This window comes from Uranotaenia lowii, chromosome 3, assembly GCF_029784155.1.
Source record: "Uranotaenia lowii strain MFRU-FL chromosome 3, ASM2978415v1, whole genome shotgun sequence".
NCBI lineage: Eukaryota > Metazoa > Arthropoda > Insecta > Diptera > Culicidae > Uranotaenia > Uranotaenia lowii.
Window position 1 is genome coordinate 357205974 of NC_073693.1, and position 21957 is coordinate 357227930.

At 37.3% G+C, this 21957-nt stretch overlaps 2 protein-coding genes and 2 non-coding genes across 4 annotated transcripts; 3 read left to right on the forward strand and 1 right to left on the reverse strand.

Annotated features, from left to right (window-relative positions):
• The first annotated feature begins 10653 nt into the window (after positions 1-10653).
• On the forward strand, positions 10654-12318 carry LOC129751065 (uncharacterized). Its single transcript, XM_055746330.1, has 2 exons — positions 10654-11664; positions 11723-12318. Exons 1-2 carry the CDS (start codon positions 10858-10860, stop codon positions 12146-12148), a joined length of 1233 nt encoding a protein of 410 aa, XP_055602305.1. The 5' UTR covers positions 10654-10857; the 3' UTR covers positions 12149-12318.
• Positions 12319-14899: 2581 nt separating this feature from the next.
• Trnav-aac (transfer RNA valine (anticodon AAC)) lies at positions 14900-14972 on the reverse strand. Its single transcript has one exon. It is a non-coding gene; the product is annotated as a tRNA-Val (tRNA).
• A 409-nt stretch (positions 14973-15381) lies between these two features.
• Positions 15382-15453, forward strand: Trnah-gug (transfer RNA histidin (anticodon GUG)). The gene has a single exon. It is a non-coding gene; the product is annotated as a tRNA-His (tRNA).
• Positions 15454-15907: 454 nt separating this feature from the next.
• LOC129753996 (uncharacterized) lies at positions 15908-20947 on the forward strand. Its single transcript, XM_055749850.1, has 4 exons — positions 15908-17274; positions 17337-17749; positions 19545-20394; positions 20452-20947. The coding sequence occupies exons 1-4, from the start codon at positions 15961-15963 to the stop codon at positions 20872-20874; spliced, it is 3000 nt and encodes a 999-aa protein (XP_055605825.1). The 5' UTR covers positions 15908-15960; the 3' UTR covers positions 20875-20947.
• The last annotated feature ends 1010 nt before the right edge of the window (positions 20948-21957 follow it).

Sequence of the window (21957 nt, forward strand, 5' to 3'; positions counted from 1 at the left end):
TTCAAAACAAAAAACAACAATTTTTTAAATAAGATTCACATTTCAGATTTCAGATTCAGATTTCTGATTTCAAATTCAGATTTCAGATTCAGATTTTAGATTCAGATTTCAGATTCAGATTTCAGATTCAGATTTCAGATTCAGATTTCAGATTCAGATTTCAGATTCAGATTTCAGATTCAGATTTCAGATTCAGATTTCAGATTCAGATTTCAGATTCAGATTTCAGATTCAGATTTCAGATTCAGATTTCAGATTCAGATTTCAGATTCAGATTTCAGATTCAGATTTCAGATTCAGATTTCAGATTCAGATTTCAGATTCAGATTTCAGATTCAGATTTCAGATTCAGATTTCAGATTCAGATTTCAGATTCAGATTTCAGATTCACATTTCAGATTTCAGATTCAAATTTTAAATTGATTTTGATCTCGATCAGCGCTCCTATCAGCTATGCAAACCGAGTCGCATCATTCAGAATCATCGGTTCAGCAAACATCGCATATCGGAGATGAGTGAGATACAAACTGATCCATTCTGAATGTAGCTCACTCAGTATCTGCCTGAATTATATGAAATTCAAAATTATTTTTTTAAGGACGAGAAAAATCAAACAGTTGTGCGGGACACCATAAATTCTCAGTAGTTTTAACGTGACGTACGACATTTTGATAAGAGAACTTGTAAAAATTGAAAAACACGGCGAAAGTGAACATCTTTCCCTCACAAACACAACTGCAATTTGATTTTGATCATACTGATGTTAAAAAACGTTATAACAACAAATAAATTTATTAATTTGCTTTATATCAAATCAAACAAAATACGCTAATGATCGGCTTCATGTATCATTCACTCACTGCCTGATCCATTCACTCCTGATCGAAGACCAACAAGATTCGCCATATGCATTGCGCATTGGTGATATTCCAATTTGATGATGGTGCTGCACTGTTTTGACAGCAAGCATCGTGCGAGGTGATCTGTATTTTAGCGATGAATTGAACGATCGATGATCGGGTAGGTCCAGTAGCAATCAATAACGAAACCCGACCGCTGTACGTTCAGGTGCGAAGTGCAATCAGAAACATTCATTGAAAATGAGTGATATTCAGAACACTGCTTTTGTTCAAGAGTTCAATTGACTTCGTTAGCGTGGATCTCGTTTTCCTATAATGAAAATCACGCTTAGTTACAAAGATAAATTCACCCATAAATGTATAGAAAGTGACTAAACTATTTTGGGATTTCACTCGCACTAACAAGTATTACAGTGGATAGGTCAAAAGTGAAAAGCTATTAAAAATTTGATCAATTGATACGACACCGCAATTATTTTCTTTCTAGGGATGCTCACGCACATTGAAATTAATTTGTGGCATTTATTATTTATTCAGTTAAATGATGGAAAGATTCCGGATAGCTTTTTAGGTGTTGCAACGATAGTTTTGAACTAAAATCTTCAATTTAGGCAGAACGGATAAGAAGACCCATGACAGAAATGATTTCTGCAGAATACGGAATGTATTCACTTCGCATTTTTAGAAACAGATTACTTTAATATACAATTGAAAAAAGAGAGGAAAATTGGTGCATCCATCCTTTCAAGTGTGAGCAAATAAGAAAAAAATGTATCCCCCACTTAATCTTGACCTGTATAAAAAAAACTAACTAACTGAACATCCCTATCACGAACCGGTTCAACGACGCTAATTGAAGAATCACATCGAACGTCAACCTCCTCTCCATAGAACTCTTCTGCCCGGCGGCGGCGGCATCATCATTGCATGACTATAGCGCAACTAATTCTTTGCCATGTGTTGTTGTATTGAGACTTCTCGCAAAGCTTGGTTGGAGCCGCTTAGAACGTTACGATGCGTGCGAATCAGTTCTGTTTGGCGTGTTGGCGCGATCGCACGAACGTGTATCAATCATCATCGAGCAAGTGATTCTGTCTCGAAACAGGTTGCAAGTTCCGTTTTTACCGGTACCGGGTTAGTGTATTGCCGCCGACTGGTAATTCATCTTACCGGGACTTTTCTCCAATTTTGAACGAAGGTTTAGAAACAGGTGGGTCTGATAACGAATGTGTTTTGATCTTGCGGTGCGATCGTTGATGAAGTTCGTCTACATCAAGTGTGATGAGCAGAACACAACTGCTTTATTATACCTCAATGATATGCGGAAATGTGGCAATTGTTGTGAGATGCAGCTACGTTATTGACATTGAAAACGGTGGAATTGGGAACGTTTACAGTAGCTTTTTTTGTGAATATGCGGTAAAAATTTCAATCTGTTCAAATTAACAGTGTAACACTATCAGAACGCTAAAATATTATGTCATTTTGAACGAATCGCACCATTTCATTTAAAAAATGATAACAACCCCCTTACCTAGTACTACATAGACAAGTCGTATATCAAGTGGTGCACGTTTTGTTTGTTAAATTTATGTGGTGAGCAACAATACGTATATAGTGTTATATTTTCGATGCAGATCGTTGTTTGTTAAGTTTGCGGGGTAGGAAGTTCTATTGTGGCGTGGCATTATGGCGAATTGAAATATTCTATGAGAAGGTGTTTTCCGCGAAACAAATTAGAATATTGCACTGAGTTGTGCACCGGAATTATGGATAGGTTCTATTTTTGAACGACCTCAGTGTTCTCTGAAAGCATCGCAGAATAGAACTGGACAGATAAAGCAGCGACGAAGTTATCAATTATTTGAGTCTTAATTCAAAGTTTCAAAATGTTGAAATTCATTTCATATTAGAACATCGATTTTATACTGGGGTCCGAGTGCAGTCCAATAGGAACTTACACGTTCTCATACGTCAATGGGAGACAATGGGCAATTTCAGATGAAATTTGATGCTGTTTTTGAACCACCTTCGGAACTTCTTTCACACAACGGCTTTGAGTAAAACAGAAGAGTGGTACAAGAAAAGGGATTCCCGGAATTAAAAGCTTGAGGGCCGAACTGTCCCTCGACTTAACAGGGTGCCCCATATCAAATTTTAACTTATATGGTTAACTTTAAGAGGTCGCTCAACGACGCTCACTACTCATTACTTGTAGTTTGAACTTCAACAGGAAAATGGGGGACTCTTCGGAGTTCATAATTTTTTGCAGAATTTTTAAGTAACGCTTACATGCGTGAATTTTAATTTTTAGGTTGGTATGGGAAAATTGAATATTTAGTACTGAAAACTTAACACTTAACATTATTTTCGTTTCTTCTGTGGAACCAAGTCTGCTAATAGTTTTTGTGCGAATTTATAATTTTTTCAAAGGAAATTTTTTGTTAAACAACTTTATCGAAGACCGTAACTTCGTATCTTTTTAGACAAAAGAGTTATTAGGTGTTGAATGGGGGAATGCCTTTAGGCAATGGAAAAACAATAAATTCAATTGACATCACTGCTGGGCGCCTAGCGAGGTATTGAATGACTACTTTTCATGCGATACTACGCGAGGCACCAGCAGTGTTGTCAATTGAATTTATCGTTTTTCATTGCTAAAAGTCATACTCCTGTTAAACAGCTAATGACTTTTTGCCTTATAAAATACGAAGTTACGGTCTTCGCCAAAGTTGTTCAGCGGAAAATTTCTTTAGAGTATTCATAAATTGACACAAAAATCATTAGCAGCCTCGGTTTTACAGAATAAACAAAAATGATGCAGTTTTTCAGTACAAAATATTAAATTTTTCCATACACGCCTTAAAATTCAAATGTAAACGTTACTTAAAAATTCTGCAAAAAATCTTTGGGTTTGAATCAAAACAAAGCTTTTAAGATCTCGTAGGGTTTGAGAAATTAAAAAGTTACACCCAATTGACTTGGTCTTTGAAAATTTTAATTTTCTTTTTTTTACAAGTTGACAAATTGAATTAAATCACTACATTTCTATTCATTTTGCATCATGAGATATGTCGCTCTTCTCACATTCATTATTTGGTGTGTGTGTGCGAAATCATGTGTGTGAATTAATACATGCCAATCAATTCGGTTTCGTCCCCAAATCAAACACACTAAGTGCTCGTGCTAATCTTATAAGTAAAATCGCAGAAAGCCTGGATGAGAGAAGAACTGTTGCATGTATTTTTATAGATACTTGCAAAGCCTTTGATTATGTTCATCACAAGATCTAAGTTAAAAATTGAAATATTTCGGTTTCTCCGAAAATGCCAGGCAGCTTATGGATCCTTATCTCTCTAACAGACTCTAACACATTCTGAGAATGAGGTGAGTTTTTTTGAGAGCTAGTTGCAACTCCCACTAAGGGATGGCGCTTATCAAAATGGTTCCTTTCGATGAAATTTTGTATGGAAAAATTGAGAGTTACCTTTTTTAAATTTTTTTGACGATACTGGCACACTTTTTGAAAAGTTCCAAGGGTTCCTGCACATTTTCCGGATTTTTTGCACCCGGTGCTGGTATCAAACGAGGTGGTGAAAGTTGTTAAAATCGCGTAAAACTATCGGTGAGAGAGTAAATTTTTTGTTTTGATTTTCTTTCCTTGGTACCAGCAGGGCTGCCAGTTGTGATATGTTTTTGTGTTTCGTAATTTTTTTTTCAATTTAACACATTAATATAAGAATAAAGTGCATCTAAGAATTGCTTTTTTTGTTAATACTGTTTATAGTAAAGCGTAATCGCTTATTTCAAGCTATGACTTGACAAATCCGTGGTACTTATGAGTATTCTCGATCAGAGGGATTTGGATGTATTTTAAACAATTTTGAACAACTATATTTGCTGCTCTTAAATAGAAAAGGATTGAATTGATGATCAGTCATCTATTTTATATTTACGCTTACGATGCATGCAAATCATATCTAGTTTCTCAGATAAAAGCTTCAAATTTGCACCAATTATGTAATATGTTTTTCGCCAATATTCTTTAACAAAAATTCTAGTTAGTTTATGGATAATACATAACTTTGAAAATCCAAACACCCGTACGGCTGTTTTCTAAAACAAAACAATATAACTTCAAATTTAATGTCCTAAAGGAACGAAGCTCTAACGGTTGCTTATAATATCGTCCTTTGAAATCAAATTTCTAGAAACGTCACTGGTGAACTGGCAGCAAATCACTGAAATTGTTAGAAGTAAATTCGGAAACCTGACTTCACAAGTAAACTTTGGTTCTGGCGCGTTAATATTATGTCTGAAGGGCACTAGAAGACGGCGTTCTATATTGGTATTAAAAACGAGTTAAAAACGGTGTGATTTTGTTGAGATACCTAAGACATGTCTCAACGACTCACGAAAAAGTGAGAGTTAGGATTACTTGCAGCAACTAATATTGATCAACCGGCTGGTTTGCATATTAAATTCACAAAGTATTTTTCAAATTCTAAAAGGGTTTCAATTAAATAAATTGGCATCTCTTTTGCTTTCAATCCGTTTTTTTGTTTTGCTTTATTCTTCGTTTCATACACGCTTCGGAATTTTTGCGAAAAAAACAAACATTTTAACCACCATGCACAAATATGGCATTATACATGCTCCGGATTTGGTACTCAAAATTAAGTTGGACCGTGGATCAAAACATGGTTCTATGCTATAAACATAAAATTGAGTACCCCTTCTCTTCCTTGCGATGGTTCAAAACGGACTTCGAACTGCGCATTAAAAATTAATCCCTTTTTTCCTTCAGGGAACATTAAAGAGTACAAGCTTAAGGATTATTTATGATTTTTGTGAAAAAAAAACGTGAAAAATTAATATGAAAACAGTTCTAGAAGGTATTATTGTACGCGTCAGCCTGGAATATCATCTTTCAAATGTTTCCCTTCGATTCCACCATGTATCACACGCTAGATGTTTAACGATTTAAGCTCATTTTCCCTCTATCCTCAAAGAAAAGTTCGGAACTAATATTTATTTTGTACAAACTTTTTACTGAGATACCACGGAAAAAAGATGACTAGTTTATTGACACTTTGTTTTTTAAGTTTTATTATCCTTACGTTTATTGACACTGTAAAAGTATATTTTCATCAAAAATTGTTTCCGTATTTAACGATGTATAACATGCAATTTTTTGCCGAAATTTTAAGGCCAAAAATAAAAGTGCGTGTTATACAACGTGTTAAATTTAAAGCACATTTCAAACTTTTTTCAAAAACTTTTGCTCAAAACACAACCCGCATAAATAAGAATTGTAATCAAACGATTTCTGTAATAGTCAAACGACGATTTGTTGAAGCGTAAAAAAACTTTTTACAAACGATTATTCAAACTGCACGGAGAAAAAAGACGACAGTTGTTCTAATTATTTCGGCTGATTATACCAATCATCAAAGCGCAGTTGATTTTTTCGCATCTAACTTTAAATATAATAAACTCAACTACAAAATGATAATAGACCTAACGCAATCGTGGCTATACTTTGAACAAATATAGAGTATTATGAAATATGCGTGTAGTGTGTTTCCACAGCCTGCCTGCCATCCCTGCTCACAGCCAGCATAAAAGAAAAAAAAATTAGAAAAATTCCGGCGGCGCGGAAGTTTTGTTGCAGCAAGAAGCTCCTTGCCACTAAAACGCCTCCGGGGTTCTAGCAACTTCATCGTTCCCGATGTTTGGCTCCGTGGATTGTTGGTGTAGATGGCCAAATACGACGGGTAAGTTTTTTTTTATTTGATTGAATTTGATACGATGGCTAATAACATTTCTTCGATTCTAGACTATACCCCGTCAGGAGCAGCGAGAATGAGGGCCAGCAATGGACAAATTAAGCGCGGTCCAAACCCCAGGTTCAAAATGAGGATGTGTCAGCACAGCCAAAAATAAATGCCGGCTTCTCAGAAGATTCCTACTTTTCCAGGAAAGTAACGACGTTTACGGTCAGCTAGCGGCCAAATCATTTGCTGTTAAGGAGCTATGTTTTTTCGAACCGCATCCCATGTTTTGATTATTTCGTCCAGTCCGATAAATGGGCCCCAAAAGCTGGTGGTGAATCGAAGAAAATTTGCTGGGGAACATTGACAGAGAAGATCCAAGAAATATGGTCTTCTGGTGCTGCTAAAAAAAAACAACAGATGATTGGAAGGGTCCAGTAATAAATGAGGTTAGAACCAGAAGTGCAACATACTGCTGCTGAAGCCTATTAAAGGGAAACTTTATGGATGCGGTTAAATTTTAATAAATTAAAACATGTAATAGTTTTTTAGATTAAGCAATAAATAATTCCATGGTATCACCCAGAAATATAATTTGATTTGAAAGGAAAAACAACATGAATCTACAATATTAATAGCTGCGCTTATTGAATCAATCATTGACATATAATTCAATTAATCATAGTAACATTTGGCTAGATTATACTATAAAATTGAATCCACTATAGTTATTGTTAAATGCCCAAACTCAATCATACGATGAAAATTGAATCTATGATTTCTACTGTTAAATGCATAAAATCAATCATAGCAGTACAGTTGAATCTATTACAGGTGTTTTTAAATGCAGAAATTCAATCTGGTAATCTATTATATATATAGTTGGAAATTTAATATTTATAGTTAGCCGAGAATTAGTCAGAAATATGATAAGTGGATTATTGTTGGAAATACTATACTTTTTTCTCCGTGTTTGCAAAAACGAATGTTGAAAAGGTCCTTTTATTGAATTCCCTAAAAAAAATAAACTTTCTTTTTAATACAGATAAGAAAATGCGTGAAAATTTATATTTTGTGATTAGATTTTAATGTTTTACCTTCCTCAAACTGAATTTTGAGTTTCATTTCTTGACCTTGCAACAAAAAAAAATCAATTTATAAAGTGTTCTTAGTTTAGCGTGTAAAATCAAATTGGAAAATCAATATCATAACAAAACGGATAAAAATTTCTCTCTTTCAACTGATTCCCTCTCTCCACTGAGAGGGAACTAGTGGCGGCTCCAAGCGGTCGTTTTGTGCGGACGCTTGCCGACACAGGCCATTGATTTAATTTTTGGAAGGAGAAAAAAACGCGTCCGTCGCCTTAAAAGTCATGGCTTACTCCTGTAAAAGAACATATTACACATGACACAAATATTTTAATAAAAATTTTCAACCAAAATCATATGGCATTGAACCTACAAAAAACAAAATTTATCATTTTAACCTGCTCAAACAATCAGAAAAAGTTCCGACTTTTGAAGGTGTAACGAACCACCAAACTTGATTTGTTGATAAGCTTGGTTAAAAAAATAAATAAATAAGTAAATAAATAAAAGTCTAAAAGTTTTTGTTTAAAATTATTATAAAAGTAGCGAACCACCTTATTCAAATATATATGACAACACGTATCGCCCTACTCTAATTTTTATATGTTTGAAGCATTTAGCGCCATCTAGATTTGAGAACCAGCCGAGACACAATTAGAAACACTTAAAACGGTTCCAATTTCCACCGTTTGCTCACGTTTTGCTCTCGGTAGTTGGTATATCGGATAAGCTAGTTCTTATATCGAATATGTTATCGGTTCCTGGGGCTACGCAAAGACAAAAGAATCGATCCTTTTGTTTCAAAGCTGGACTTCCAATCCAAGTAATAAGATCGAAGCAACTTGTTCGGCCACTTTGTTGGAATGAGCTAAGCCGTTCAGTGCGTTATATTCCAAAAATTTAGTCAAGCCATATGAACTAGCAGTTTTACTAGTACGCATTTCTAAGGAAAAGAAATATTATACTATAATATATTTCGATACGAGTTGTTGGCCTGTGGTCAGATTTTTGAGTTACCGGTAATGTTAGATGAAAATATATGCGAAAAAAAATAATTATAAATTAATCACGTGTCCTTTAGTGGTAGGGTAGGCGCGCTCAAGAAAAGGTATGTCTGGTGAAAAAAAGATATCAGTTAGCATACGCTGGTGTAATATAAAAGCGTATTGGAAAAGGTAACGAGTACCGTATTTTGTTGTGGAGAAAAATGTAACAAATGAATGTATGACGTTGACAGGAAACCCGCGTCAACGTGGGTCCGAGTCTGGGATCGAGAATCGTTGCACCTTTTCGGCTACGACAGAGGACCAGGAACGACACTCGGTTGCGGTTTGAATACCCCCGGGGTCTAGGAACACCGCTATTGCTACGTTGCGGTGCTTACGTGGAAGGCACGTGGGCTGTCGACATCACTCTGACAGCTACTCGGACAAAGCAGCTAGTACATGCACCAACCGGATAACAGGTTAGAAGTATCTGTCGTGATCCTTTCTTTTAAACCACTATTTCACCCAATATTGTAAATAGATTATTAAGAGGATTAGCAAGGAGCTCCTTAGGACTTTAGCGAAGGAATTTGCTAGGAATACAACGCAATTTGTTAGAGTACCAAAAACAGAACTCTTATTCGTTGCGCATAGCGCCTGGCGGGTAGGCAAAATCCCTCAAACGCAAAGATTGCATGCAAGTGGAAACCGCTTAAGGTCGATTTACTCCCATTGGACTTAGGATTGGTATTTTTGTGTTTTGCGTGGTTATAATTATTCGATTTGGACTAATTTTCCCCGTTTAAATTGCTTAGCTTACCGTGGGCCAATTTTGTAGTGCTTCTTCGAGCCATTAACTTCACACCTGCCCAGAGCAAGAGTCTTTTGTGTCGGCTTTCGAACTTGTGACAGCAACCTTCCAACCGGAAGTGGCGCCCTTAATCAAGTTGCTGTCATTGTAGGCAAGAAATATTCGTTACAAAGGGTAATGCAATTGAGCAGGTCTTTAAAGTTAAATACCTTGGACTCCTAATTGATGAAAATTTGCGATTGAATGAACATATACTCCGAGTAAGCTCCAAAGTCACCTCATATAGTTTTGCATTGTTAAAGAAAGTACGACGTTTTGTTTCCGAAAGAATTGCTTGGAAAGTATATTACGCTTACATACACCCGCACTTTGCTTACATGAACAGTATATGGGGAGGTGCAGCTTCTGTACATCAAAAACCTCTTTTTACAATACAAAATTGTTAAAAGTCTTCCAATTTTGTTTCCCACCGATTAACTTCATCAACTTTATGTGCTTTCTCTACATACTTTGAATAAGTTTGAAAATTGTGTATTGATCTATAGGATCTTAAATAACATAATAAAAACAAACTTTACACCCACTCTTATTTCGGAAATCTAATTTATCTTTGGAAAAAATGTACAAAACAAAAAAACTCATTGGAAACAGACAAGGATCGACAAAAATAGAGATCTTCATCTGTTATGAGATTTATTTTTGAATACATAACTTCGAAGTTAATTGATTGATGGTCATCAAAATTCAGTACTTTATCTACATATTTTATCTGAACTTTACATTTGAATTTAGAACCAAAATACAGTTGTTCTTTTTTTAAATATAATAAACGATTGAATAAAATGTTTAAATTGCGATAAAAAAAATCGTAAGAAATAACTTACGAATAAAAATTTTCTGTACACCAGACACTTCACGTATGTTATGACAAAAATGTATGTTCGTAAGAGGGTGCTGCATGTTCACTTCACTTCATAATGTTGTGAAACAAAAATGAGCGGATTAAATGAGTAAGAGCAACCGACACCCACAAAAAGAGTAATTATTCAAGATTCTCCTCCAGCAAGTTTATTTACAAACATTGGAAGTTCGATTTCACAATGCCAGAGCATAATTGTGATATATGTATTTTAAAACCTACCTTCATTGGTACAGCTACTCATATCTCGACACTTCAATTTTCATTCTGAAGCAAAAAACTCCCCAATCTGTGCATTCGAAACCAGTGAGTGATTAGATAAAGAAGCCAGACTGTCCGGTCGTATATTGGGCATCAATTGTTGCCAGCCTTCCTCATTCGACAGGTTGCGTTCGAGTAGTGAAATCGTGTGTAGCGCAATGGCCGACAACAACAACATCGTTCAGGACCTGCCTCAAGCTTTGCAAGATCTGTTGAATCGTGTAGCTCTGTCTCAGGGATTCAAACCTTCCGGTTACAGCATCCAGCTGGAGTCGGGATCAACCGTTGGCGATGGTTTCGTGGGTAGAATGATTCGGGCCAATATAAAGGAAAGTGGGACTGATCGATCTCTGAAGGCCATGTGTAAAGTTATGCAGTCGAACCAGGAAGCACGTGATCGGTACAATTCGCCGCTTCTGTTTAGCAAAGAGTGTGACTACTATGCATCGCTGCTACCTACGATGTGTCGCTTCCAGGAGGAGAAACAAGTTCCGGTTGAGGCCAGATTCAGCGCCTTCCCAGAGTGCTATCTGTCGGTTTACGACGAGCAATCGAAAGAGTATATGATTGCTCTGGAAGATCTCCGGCAGCGACGGTTCGAGATGTGGGACAAATTGGTTCCGATGAGTTACGAGAATGTTAAACTAGTGATGGAGCAATTGGGGCGGTTCCATGCGGTATCGCTGGCTTTGAAAGATCAACGACCGGAAGTGTTTGAACAGTTCAAGGCCCACAGGGACGAGCTGACCAGAATCACCGGAATCAAAGAATTTTTGGACAGTATGGTTAAAAAGTCGATCGACACTTTGGGAACTCATGAACAGGACGCACGGGAGAGGATGCAAAAATTGTACGAAAACTTTTGGGAACGGATTAACGCGTGTTTGGATCCGAAGGCAGCCGAACCCTACACGGTGCTCTGTCACGGCGATATTTGGGCTAACAATATGATGTTCCGTTACGAGGTAAACACAACTTTTAATCATCCTCTACCAAACTTATAAATCATTTTCATTCTTCCAGGAGAAATCTCCCCAGGAAGTGGTCTTCCTAGATCTGCAAGCAATTCGTAACACCAGTCCGGTAAACGACGTCGTACACTTCCTGTTCTGTGCCACCGATGATGACTTCCGTCAACTTCACTACAAGGAAATGCTTCAAACCTACTACAACTCGCTGTCAAATCTTCTGCGCCTACTGGGAGGCGATCCGGAACGCCAATTTCCCCAGTCAGCCTTTCAGCAGCAGCTCAAAAAGTTCGGCATCATTGGCCTGCTGATTGCGGCGTTCGCACTGCCACCTACCTGTACCGATTACGCAAAAGCTTCGAATGAATCGATGGACGATAATTCGTTTTTGGAGTTTTCGACCCAGGAACGGGATGAGGCTCGGTATCGTAAGCGAATGTCCGGGGCCATCCGGGATGCCATACGGTTTGGCTATCTGTAGAGATTCGAATCTTGGACGCATTACAAAATGCGAACGATCAAAATGTTGCTAGACCCCGTTCAACGAAGGTCAGTGTGTGTTGTTCCGAGTAATCAGTTGAGCTGAATGGAAGAAACATCAGATAAGATATGAAGTTCAATATTGATGATTGCTGTGCAATTATATTCAGTTTGTCTCGGTTCCGAAAATAAATGTTATGAACTTGTAAACCACAGTTGTTTTATTAATTTAGTTCTTGTTCAGAGATATATACAGAGGAATATGCCAAATTTAAGCTAAATCGATTCTCACAGTTAAAAAGTTGCATGTAATAGTTTTTTTTTTCAATGCAAGTTTTTCCAGTTTAAATGTAAAACTATTCAAATTTTTAAGCTTCAATCTATCCAAAGTAACACAAAACTGAGGAAACCCATTGAAATGTCATGATATATTTTGAAACCAGGCTTACAGAGAAAGCTGTGAAGAATTCCTCCAGCAACTGAAAAGAAAACATAGAAAAAACCCATAGATACAACTTGCAGATTCGTTCAGGGGTCATTTTCCCTGAGATTTTCCTTGAGACTCCAGGTGTCATCGTCGAAATTTTTGTAATTTTTTCTAGTATTTGAAGTTTTTGTAATTTTTTTAAATTTTGTAAGTTTTATAAATTTTGTCATTTCTGTCATTTTTGAAATTTTTATAATTTTTGTAATTTTGTCATTTTTGTCGTTCTTTTTCATTTTTGTCATTTTTGTAATTCTTGTTATTGTAGCACTTTTGTCATTTTTCCATTTTTTTTTCATTTTTGTGATTTTTGTCATTTTCGCCATTTTAGAAATCTTCATCATTTTTGTCATTTTTATCATTTGTGTCATTTTTGACAATTTTGTCAATTATGTCATTTTTATCATTTTTATCATTTTTGTCATTTTTGTCATTTTGTCATTTTTGTCATTTTTGTCATTTTTGTCATTTTTGTCATTTTTGTAATTTTTGTCATTTTTGTCATTTTTGTCATTTTTGTCATTTTTGTCATTTTTGTCATTTTTGTCATTTTTGTCATTTTTGTCATTTTTGTCATTTTTGTCATTTTTGTCATTTTTGTCATTTTTGTCATTTTTGTCATTTTTGTCATTTTTGTCATTTTTGTCATTTTTGTCATTTTTGTCATTTTTGTCATTTTTGTCATTTTTGTCATTTTTGTCATTTTTGTCATTTTTGTCATTTTTGTCATTTTTGTCATTTTTGTCATTTTTGTCATTTTTGTCATTTTTGTCATTTTTGTCATTTTTGTCATTTTTGTCATTTTTGTCATTTTTGTCATTTTTGTCATTTTTGTCATTTTTGTCATTTTTGTCATGTTTGTCATGTTTGTCATTTTTGTCATTTTTGTCATGTTTGTCATGTTTGTCATTTTTGTCATTTTTGTCATTTTTTGTCATTTTTGTCATTTTTTGTCATTTTTGTCATTTTTGTCATTTTTGTCATTTTTGTCATTTTTGTCATTTTTTGTCATTTTTGTCATTTTTTGTCATTTTTGTCATTTTTGTCATTTTTGTCATTTTTGTCATTTTTGTCATTTTTGTCATTTTTGTCATTTTTGTCATTTTTGTCATTTTTGTCATTTTTGTCATTTTTGTCATTTTTGTCATTTTTGTCATTTTCGTCATTTTTGTCATTTTTGTCATTTTTGTCATTTTTGTCATTTTTGTCATTTTTGTCATTTTTGTCATTTTTGTCATTTTTGTCATTTTTGTCATTTTTGTCATTTTTGTCATTTTTGTCATTTTTGTCATTTTTGTCATTTTTGTCATTTTTGTCATTTTTGTCATTTTTGTCATTTTTGTCATTTTTGTCATTTTTGTCATTTTTGTCATTTTTGTCATTTTTGTCATTTTTGTCATTTTTGTCATTTTTGTCATTTTTGTCATTTTTGTCATTTTTGTCATTTTTGTCATTTTTGTCATTTTTGTCATTTTTGTCATTTTTGTCATTTTTGTCATTTTTGTCATTTTTGTCATTTTTGTCATTTTTGTCATTTTTGTCATTTTTGTCATTTTTGTCATTTTTGTCATTTTTGTCATTTTTGTCATTTTTGTCATTTTTGTCATTTTTGTCATTTTTGTCATTTTTGTCATTTTTGTCATTTTTGTCATTTTTGTCATTTTTGTCATTTTTGTCATTTTTGTCATTTTAGTCATTTTTGTCATTATTTTCATTTTTATCATCTTTGTAACTTTTGCCTTTTTTGTCATTTTTATTATTTTTGTCAGTTTTGTAATTTTCGTCATTTTTGTTGGTTTTGGAATTTTTGTCATTTTTTATTTTTGCCATTTTTGTCATTTTTATCATTTTTGTCTTTTTTTGTCATTTTTATAATTTTTGTCATTTTTGTCATTTTGGTTATTTTTTTCATTCTTGTCATTTTGTCATGTTTGACATTTTTGTCATTTTTGTCATTTTGTCATTTTTGTCTTTTTTTCATTTTTTTAATTTTTGTCAGTATTGTCATGTTTGTTATTTTTGTAGTTTTTGTAATTTTGTTAATGTTTGTTATTTTTGTGTTTTTGCCATTTTTGCGTTTTTATCATTTTGCATTATTGCCTTTTTCTCATTTTTTTCATGTGTGCCGTTTTCAATTTGTATCTGAATTGATGATTTTTGGTCATTTTTCCCATTCTTGTTGGTTTGCCTTTTAACCATTTTTATCTTTTGAAATGTGTTTACATACTTATGAGAATAAGTTATCTTACCAATAATGAAAAAAATTATTGTTTCCGCCCGGGATCGAACCGGGGGCCTTCCGCGTGTTAGGCGGATGTGATAACCACTACACCACGGAAACAGCTGATGATATAAATGTTGGTTGCTCTGGTTAAGTTTTTCCTCCCCGACAGCATTGATCGAATCAACATGCAGCAGCAGAAAAAAAAACCCCACCCAAGGTTGTTCGACCGCCGAATGTCTTAGTTATTTTAAGCCAGTCGGCAAAACTGTTTTTTTTTTTTTGTTATTTATGCTCCACGTCTTTCACTTTCATCGTCTAAATAACGGAACGCAAGGCAGCATGTTGAAAGCCAGCCAGCTTGTGATTCATTGCGGTTGAAATTTCTGTCAGCCAACCCGTAAGCGAATTTCGGTTCAGTTGAGCCTATAAGTCAGGTTGAAGTTTTTGTTTTGGCAGCAGTTCGGTTTCTAGTAATTTGGGCCTGATAAACCTACTAACAGAGAGCGACTTCATCCGTCTCCCGATAGCCGTGATCGTCTAGTGGTTAGGACCCTACGTTGTGGCCGTAGTAACCCAGGTTCGAATCCTGGTCACGGCAATGTTCCGCAAATGGAGGGAACATTGTCACGGATGGGAGACTTCCTTTTATTTAGGTTACAATTTATTAATGTTTTGTGCTGTCGAAATTTTGAAGACAAACAAAATTTGTTTTTATCAGAATCTGAAATCTAAATTTTAATTTGAACAATAAAACCCGAATAGAAATTCTGAAACTTAAATCCTCATCTGAACTTAGGACAAATTTGATGGTCAATTAATAAAAAAAAGCACCATACGTTGTTTGTTTCGGGGAACGAAAATCACCAAGCTGCATTCCTATGCAGCTTTCGTTTATCGATTTCTATCACATTTAAGCGATTAGAAGTCGCACCGTGATAAGATATGTTAAATCTTTTTATCGTAAAGCCCAAACTGTAAATAGTATCGCACCCCTGTTTGGGCACCGAAAATTCCGCGCAGTAGATATTCGGCGGCTTTTTCACGATTCGGTCCAAAAAATTCCGGTGGTTCTCGTCGGTTGAGAAATTTCAGGAGCAGGAAAAAAATGGCGGAAGCAGCTCATAATCAGCAAGAAAAGCCGCACACTTTGATGGTATCGTCCGAAGTTCATCCACCGGAATGGGACACACCGGAAGCGACCAGTGGTACGTACGAGTTGAATCACACTGGTGCTCCGGGTGGTCCCAGTGGTTCTTTCGTACTGCTCGATGAAGCACCAGTTCTGGTAGATACGTCATCGCCATCAGGTGATGGATCATTTGTGCTCAGGGAGGACGTACCGATTGTTGGAGAAGAACCCGGCAATGACGGATCGTTCGTGTTGAAGGAGGATGCCCCTATTGTGTTGGAGACGGGAGGAGATGGATCGTTCGTGTTGAAGGAAGATGCGCCTATTGTTCTAGAAACCGAAGGAGATGGATCGTTTGTGCTGCGAGAGGAAGCGCCTATAGTTTCTGATGCGGCGGATGGATCGTTCGTATTGCGGGAGGAAGTTCCCATTGTAGAAAATACCGAGTCTGGAGACGGATCGTTCGTTCTGAGAGAAGATGTTCCCATCGTAGACACTGGCGTATTGCCGGCTTTCGTAGAGCAAAGCATTGCAGAAATCGCTCCGGAGCAGGGCTTCACTCCAGGACATTTTTCGATTGAACTAGAACGAGATGCTCGCTGTGAAGGGCTGATTGGTGAAATATATCGGGTAACGATTTCGGAAGATCATCGAGATCCAATGGTGTTGCTGTGCAAGATTCCTCCCCTGGATATCGGTAGAAGGCAGCAGTTCAACTCGATGTTTCTCTTCGATAGGGAAGTAACCGTGTATTCTTCCCTGCTGCCGGTAGCATTTGAATTCCAAAGACAGAAAGGAATTACGGAAGACTTGAACACCGGATTCTTTAGTGTTCCGAGGACCTATCTCTCAAGATACACAGCCGACGTCGAAGAAGCCGTAATACTAATGGAAGATTTACGTATTCGAGAGTTTGGCATGTGGAACAAATTGGAACCCATCAACTATGAACATGCTAGGCTGTTGATGGTCCAACTTGGTCGATTCCACGCACTATCCTTGGCCATGAAGGATCAACGGCCGGATCTGTTCGAGCAGTTCAAGATGCCAGATGTAATGGTACCTGCAATGTTGGGTAACGAACAGCTTATGGGAATGTTTGAAGCTGCCTTGGATGGAGCCGTGCAAGTGCTGGGCTTCGACGAGGAAAGAGCTCGTTCTAAGGTTCAGGGATTGAGAAGCGACTTCGTCAGTATCTTACAGAACTGTGTCGATCCCGAGCGGGCCGAACCCTATGCTGTTCTGAACCATGGCGATTGCTGGGTTAACAACCTGATGTTTTGTTATCAGGTAAAAATTTTTTCAACCACACATAACTTCAATGTCATATTACCAATATTCTTAATCCCTAGGACGGAGCCCCTCGTGAAGTTGTTCTCCTCGATTGGCAGCTGGTGCGGTACGCTTCGCCAGCCTTGGACATTCTCTATTTCATGTTCTGCTGTGCGGACGATGTTTTTAGGGCCAAATTCTACGATGAACTGATTCGCATCTACTACACCGCCCTCAAGGACCTGCTGGAGGCCCTGGGCAGCGAAGCGATGGATGTTTTCCCGTTCACCGCTTTGTTGCGACAGCTCAAGACCTTCGGTAGGTTCGGGGTCATCATGGCCGCCCTGGATGTTCCGATCCTGTGCACCGATCCGGCTGAGATTCACACCCATGGTGATGCGGCCGTTGCCTTCGGGAGTTCCGAGCAAGCTCAGCAACGCTATGGGTCTCGTATGGGTGGCATCATTAGAGACGCCATCAAATATGGATATTTGTAAATTTTTCTTATTAATAAAGCTGATAAAATAAGTGTTGTTCCAGTTGCATTTTTTTCGAGAGAGTTTAAATTTTGTTTACTTGGCGTTTCAACCTTTTTGCGATTGTCAAACAGAGGTGCCAGGTGGTTTTGTCCAAAATCAGGACACTGCGAAGAAAAAAAATCAGTATTTTTCGGGACACCACTAGATTGCATAAACAAAGGAGAAATACGCCTTAATATATGCAACAAAAGTGAGCATCTTCTTGACTGGACTGCAGTTCATATAGAAAAAAAAACAAATTTAAATATCATCTGATTTTTTAAATCAGTACAATTTAAGACATTTTAAAGATTTTTGAAAAATCAGAACAATTTGAGAGTTTTTCAAAAACCAGAAAGGTCTCGATAATCATGAAAAATCTTTTCAAAAACAGAACACCTGGCACCTCTGGTCAAAGCTCCGAAAAAAAACTCATACTTCCATTTCTGTCGCCAGATAGCGTTATTCGTGTCTCCCATTTACTTGTTAAGTGCTGTAAAAGTATATCTGACTAGTGCCAGCCTCCAAGGTCAGTCTCCAAGATCATATTCCGGGATTCAGTCCGAGAAAAAGGATCATGACTAGAATCAGGATCAGAATAAGAAATGAGGATTCAGAATAACGACACGAAATCATGATCCAGAATCAGGATCTGGGATCAGAATCCAGGATCAGGATCCAGAATCAGCAATCAAGTTAAGAATTCAGTAACATGATCCAGGATCAGAATACGGATTGGAATCAGAATCAGGTTTGGAAAAAGTATGATATTGGTTTATGATTAGGATCAGAAAGATTAGATTGAGCGATCAGAAATGGAGTTGGACATGATCAGAATAGGAATCGGGAACCTAATCTTTAATTTTTTTTCAAGCGCCTCTTGGAAATCTCGTTTTCATCTCTTCACAGCGTCTGTCCGATCCATTTCCACTTACGTTCCCGAATCTCGATTTCTAGCGCCCTTTGATGACACCGGCGATGTAGTTACACGTTTGAGAACCAGTTGCCAGGCAACTAAGCGCGGATGATATTCCGCAGGTAGCGATTCGCAAATACTTTCAGCTTCCGCGTCTACCTACGTGCCCCAAGTTCCAACCCTCAACATCAGGGAATTGACGTTTGAATTTAAGATTCGGATTTTTGTTCGTAGAGAGATCTGGCGTGACTGCCAGATATTTCGGAGACTTGCAAACGCAAATCGGGTCTTTCTGATCCGGATTTCGATGTCTTTCTTGGTTCCACCATAATGCGTTATCTGCCTACCAAGATACTGGAAGCACTCCACTTTCTTAACTTGTTGCGCAGCTACCACGAAATTGGAAGGATTTTCTGTGTTGATTTCCATCGACTAGGTCTTTCCGACATTGATTTTGAGACCTGCAGTCTTGGATCTTTCGGTGAAGTCGTCGAGCTTGCGCCTTAATGTTTTTGTATAATTATTAGTGTAGCTAAGAAACTTGATTAGTGATAAGTGATAAAGTTGAAAAAGTTACGTGAGAAGTTATGCAAGGTCAAATGAAATTTGTCACTACAGCAAAATTGATCAACTCTAATCGAGTGGAATAACTCCACGTAACTCTACGGTCACCCTGCACTCGTAAGCTGTACATAACCTTTTCTATTTTGGCAACAAAAATTGATACAATAAGCACTGAATCATTCTCGTAGAACATTCCGAATTTGGACTTAACAGCCGATCAAGCCTTACCCATTTTCATATCGCATCCGAAGATAAGATAATAATCTTTTTCCTATGGTTTTCTCTTCCAGGTTGACGACGCGCCATCAGATCCCCAGCGGCCCAGACCATTCAGTATTAATCATGACTTCTGACGCCGCAGAGCTTCCTCCTTTCTTCAAGGAATGCGCTAGCAAGGCAGCCCTCAAGCTGGGTTTTTCACCGGAACACACGATACAGTTTAAGGCCGGATCCAACTCAAATGGGCTGGTGGGTGAAATACATCAGGTCATAATCCGCGAAGGATCCCGCCAGGAGGTGATCTTCTGCAAACACACACCGCTGCGGGTCGCCAAGCGGGAACAGTACGGATCAATCATTTTGTTTGAACGTGAAATCGAAATGTACTCCAAGGTACTTCCGGCATTGTTTGAGTTCCAAACGGCCCGGGGTGTAGGTCCGGATCAGGGATTTTTCGGAACGCCGAAGTGTTATCACACATGTTACTTGGAAGATGCGGGTGAATCACTGATTCTTATGGAGGATCTGAACAAGCGGGGTCTGGAGATGTTGAACAAACTAAACACCCTGGACTACGATCTCGTCATGACGGTGATGCGATCGCTTGGGAAGTTTCATGCACTCTCGTTTGCCGCCCGCGATCAACAACCGGAACTGTTGGAGCAGTTGAAACTTCCGGACCTGCTGCTTCCTACCATAAAATGTACCGAACATCTAGGTCAGGCCTTCGGCAAAGCTGTAGAGGGAGCAATTTCCCTGCTAGACCCGACGGAAGATCAGGAAGCACGATCTAAGATGCAGGCCTTACTCGACGACTATATGGCCATTATGGAACAATGCTTGGATGGATCGCAAGCCGAGCCTTACTCCGTTTTGAACCATGGCGATTGTTGGACCAACAATATTATGTTCGGTTTCAAGGTAAAACAATTTCGGTTACTCTTTTGATCCTAACTCACTTATAACTTTTGTTTTTAGGACAAACTTCCGACGGAATTGATCCTAATCGATTGGCAGTTGGTTCGATACGGCTCCCCGGCACTGGACGTTTCGTACTTCCTGTTCTGCTGTACGGATGCCGAATTCCGTGAAAAACACTATCAAGAAGCTCTCCAAGTCTACCACAGCGCCCTGTCCAGCCTACTGCGACAGTTGGGAAGCGATCCGGAAAAGTTGTTCCCCTTCAGTGCCTTCGAGGATCAGTTGAAGCGATTCACCCGCTTCGTGATGATAATGAGTGCGTTTGATATTCCTATTCTTTGCACCGATCCGGCCGAGATGCCCGATTTGAGCGGAGATCTTTCGGAAGGGTTTGCCAACTCGCCCGCGGCACAGCTAAGGTACGCAGCTAGGATGAAGGACGTCGTACGGGATGCACACAAGTACGGTTATTTGGATTGATCGATCCATTGGCTGAGACCAGAGACATTCCAACTTGAAAAATGTTGTATTTTTTTTAAGTATCGATAAAGGCATTTTTTCTTTAAAAGGTAACTAAATTGTGTTTGTACAAAAAGTTAAAAAGAAAGTATTGTGGCTTTGAAAGACCTGAATAAGGATCAAAACCCCGAAAACAAATTTTAGTGTAAATCATTCAAGTTCAGAACTAGCAATGATCAGGCAAAGACAAATCTGTCTTAATCAACTTTTTAAAACTGCTCTCATTAGCCGTTAGTTCTAGTCCCAGAGTAAAAGCTTGATTTCCTTTTTTTTAAGATATTTGTCAATGCAACGCTTCTTTGCCAACGAAGGAATTTAAAATGAATAAAACCGGGAAAATTATACCATACAAAAATATAAATACACAAAGGTTTTTGCACGGGTTTATGTACCTTGCAGAAAAATCTTTTAAAAAAGGGGTTAATTCCTAAAAACCTTGTAAAAATTCGTGATGAGAACTGCAACCTGAGACCTAGCAAACGAGCCTTGTGACACGAAATTTTACACCTGGGACTTGAGACCTGAGACCTGTCTCATGCCTCATGTCTCTAGTTGTACGTCTCATATCTCATACCTCTGGACGCAGGAGTCAGGTGGGCTTCTAAAATACATCACCAGAACTCTAAAAAAAAGCTAAAATATGACCATATGGCCCTGTTCTAGAAACGTCGTCATGACCAATTTTTTATGCGTCGATAAAATCATTGTGCTGTAAAATTTTGGTCACCAAAGTTTTTATAAAACTGAAAAAGTATCTTAAAATAAATGCACCTCGTCAAACCTTTAAAATAAGGAAGTTTAAAAAAATATATATATTTTTATGGGAAAAAGTAAAATTTAAAAAATACATAATTGTAATATATGACATAATGACATAATGATTCCACCAACATGGCGTCATTTTTTGTATTACAATTTTGCAATAAACATGGCGTTAATCAATTCAATGCTTAATAGCTTTATTATGATCAGATAAATGACTAATTAATTTTATACAGATTTTATGAGAGCCATATGGTTATCTAAAGCTATAAATAGTTTCTC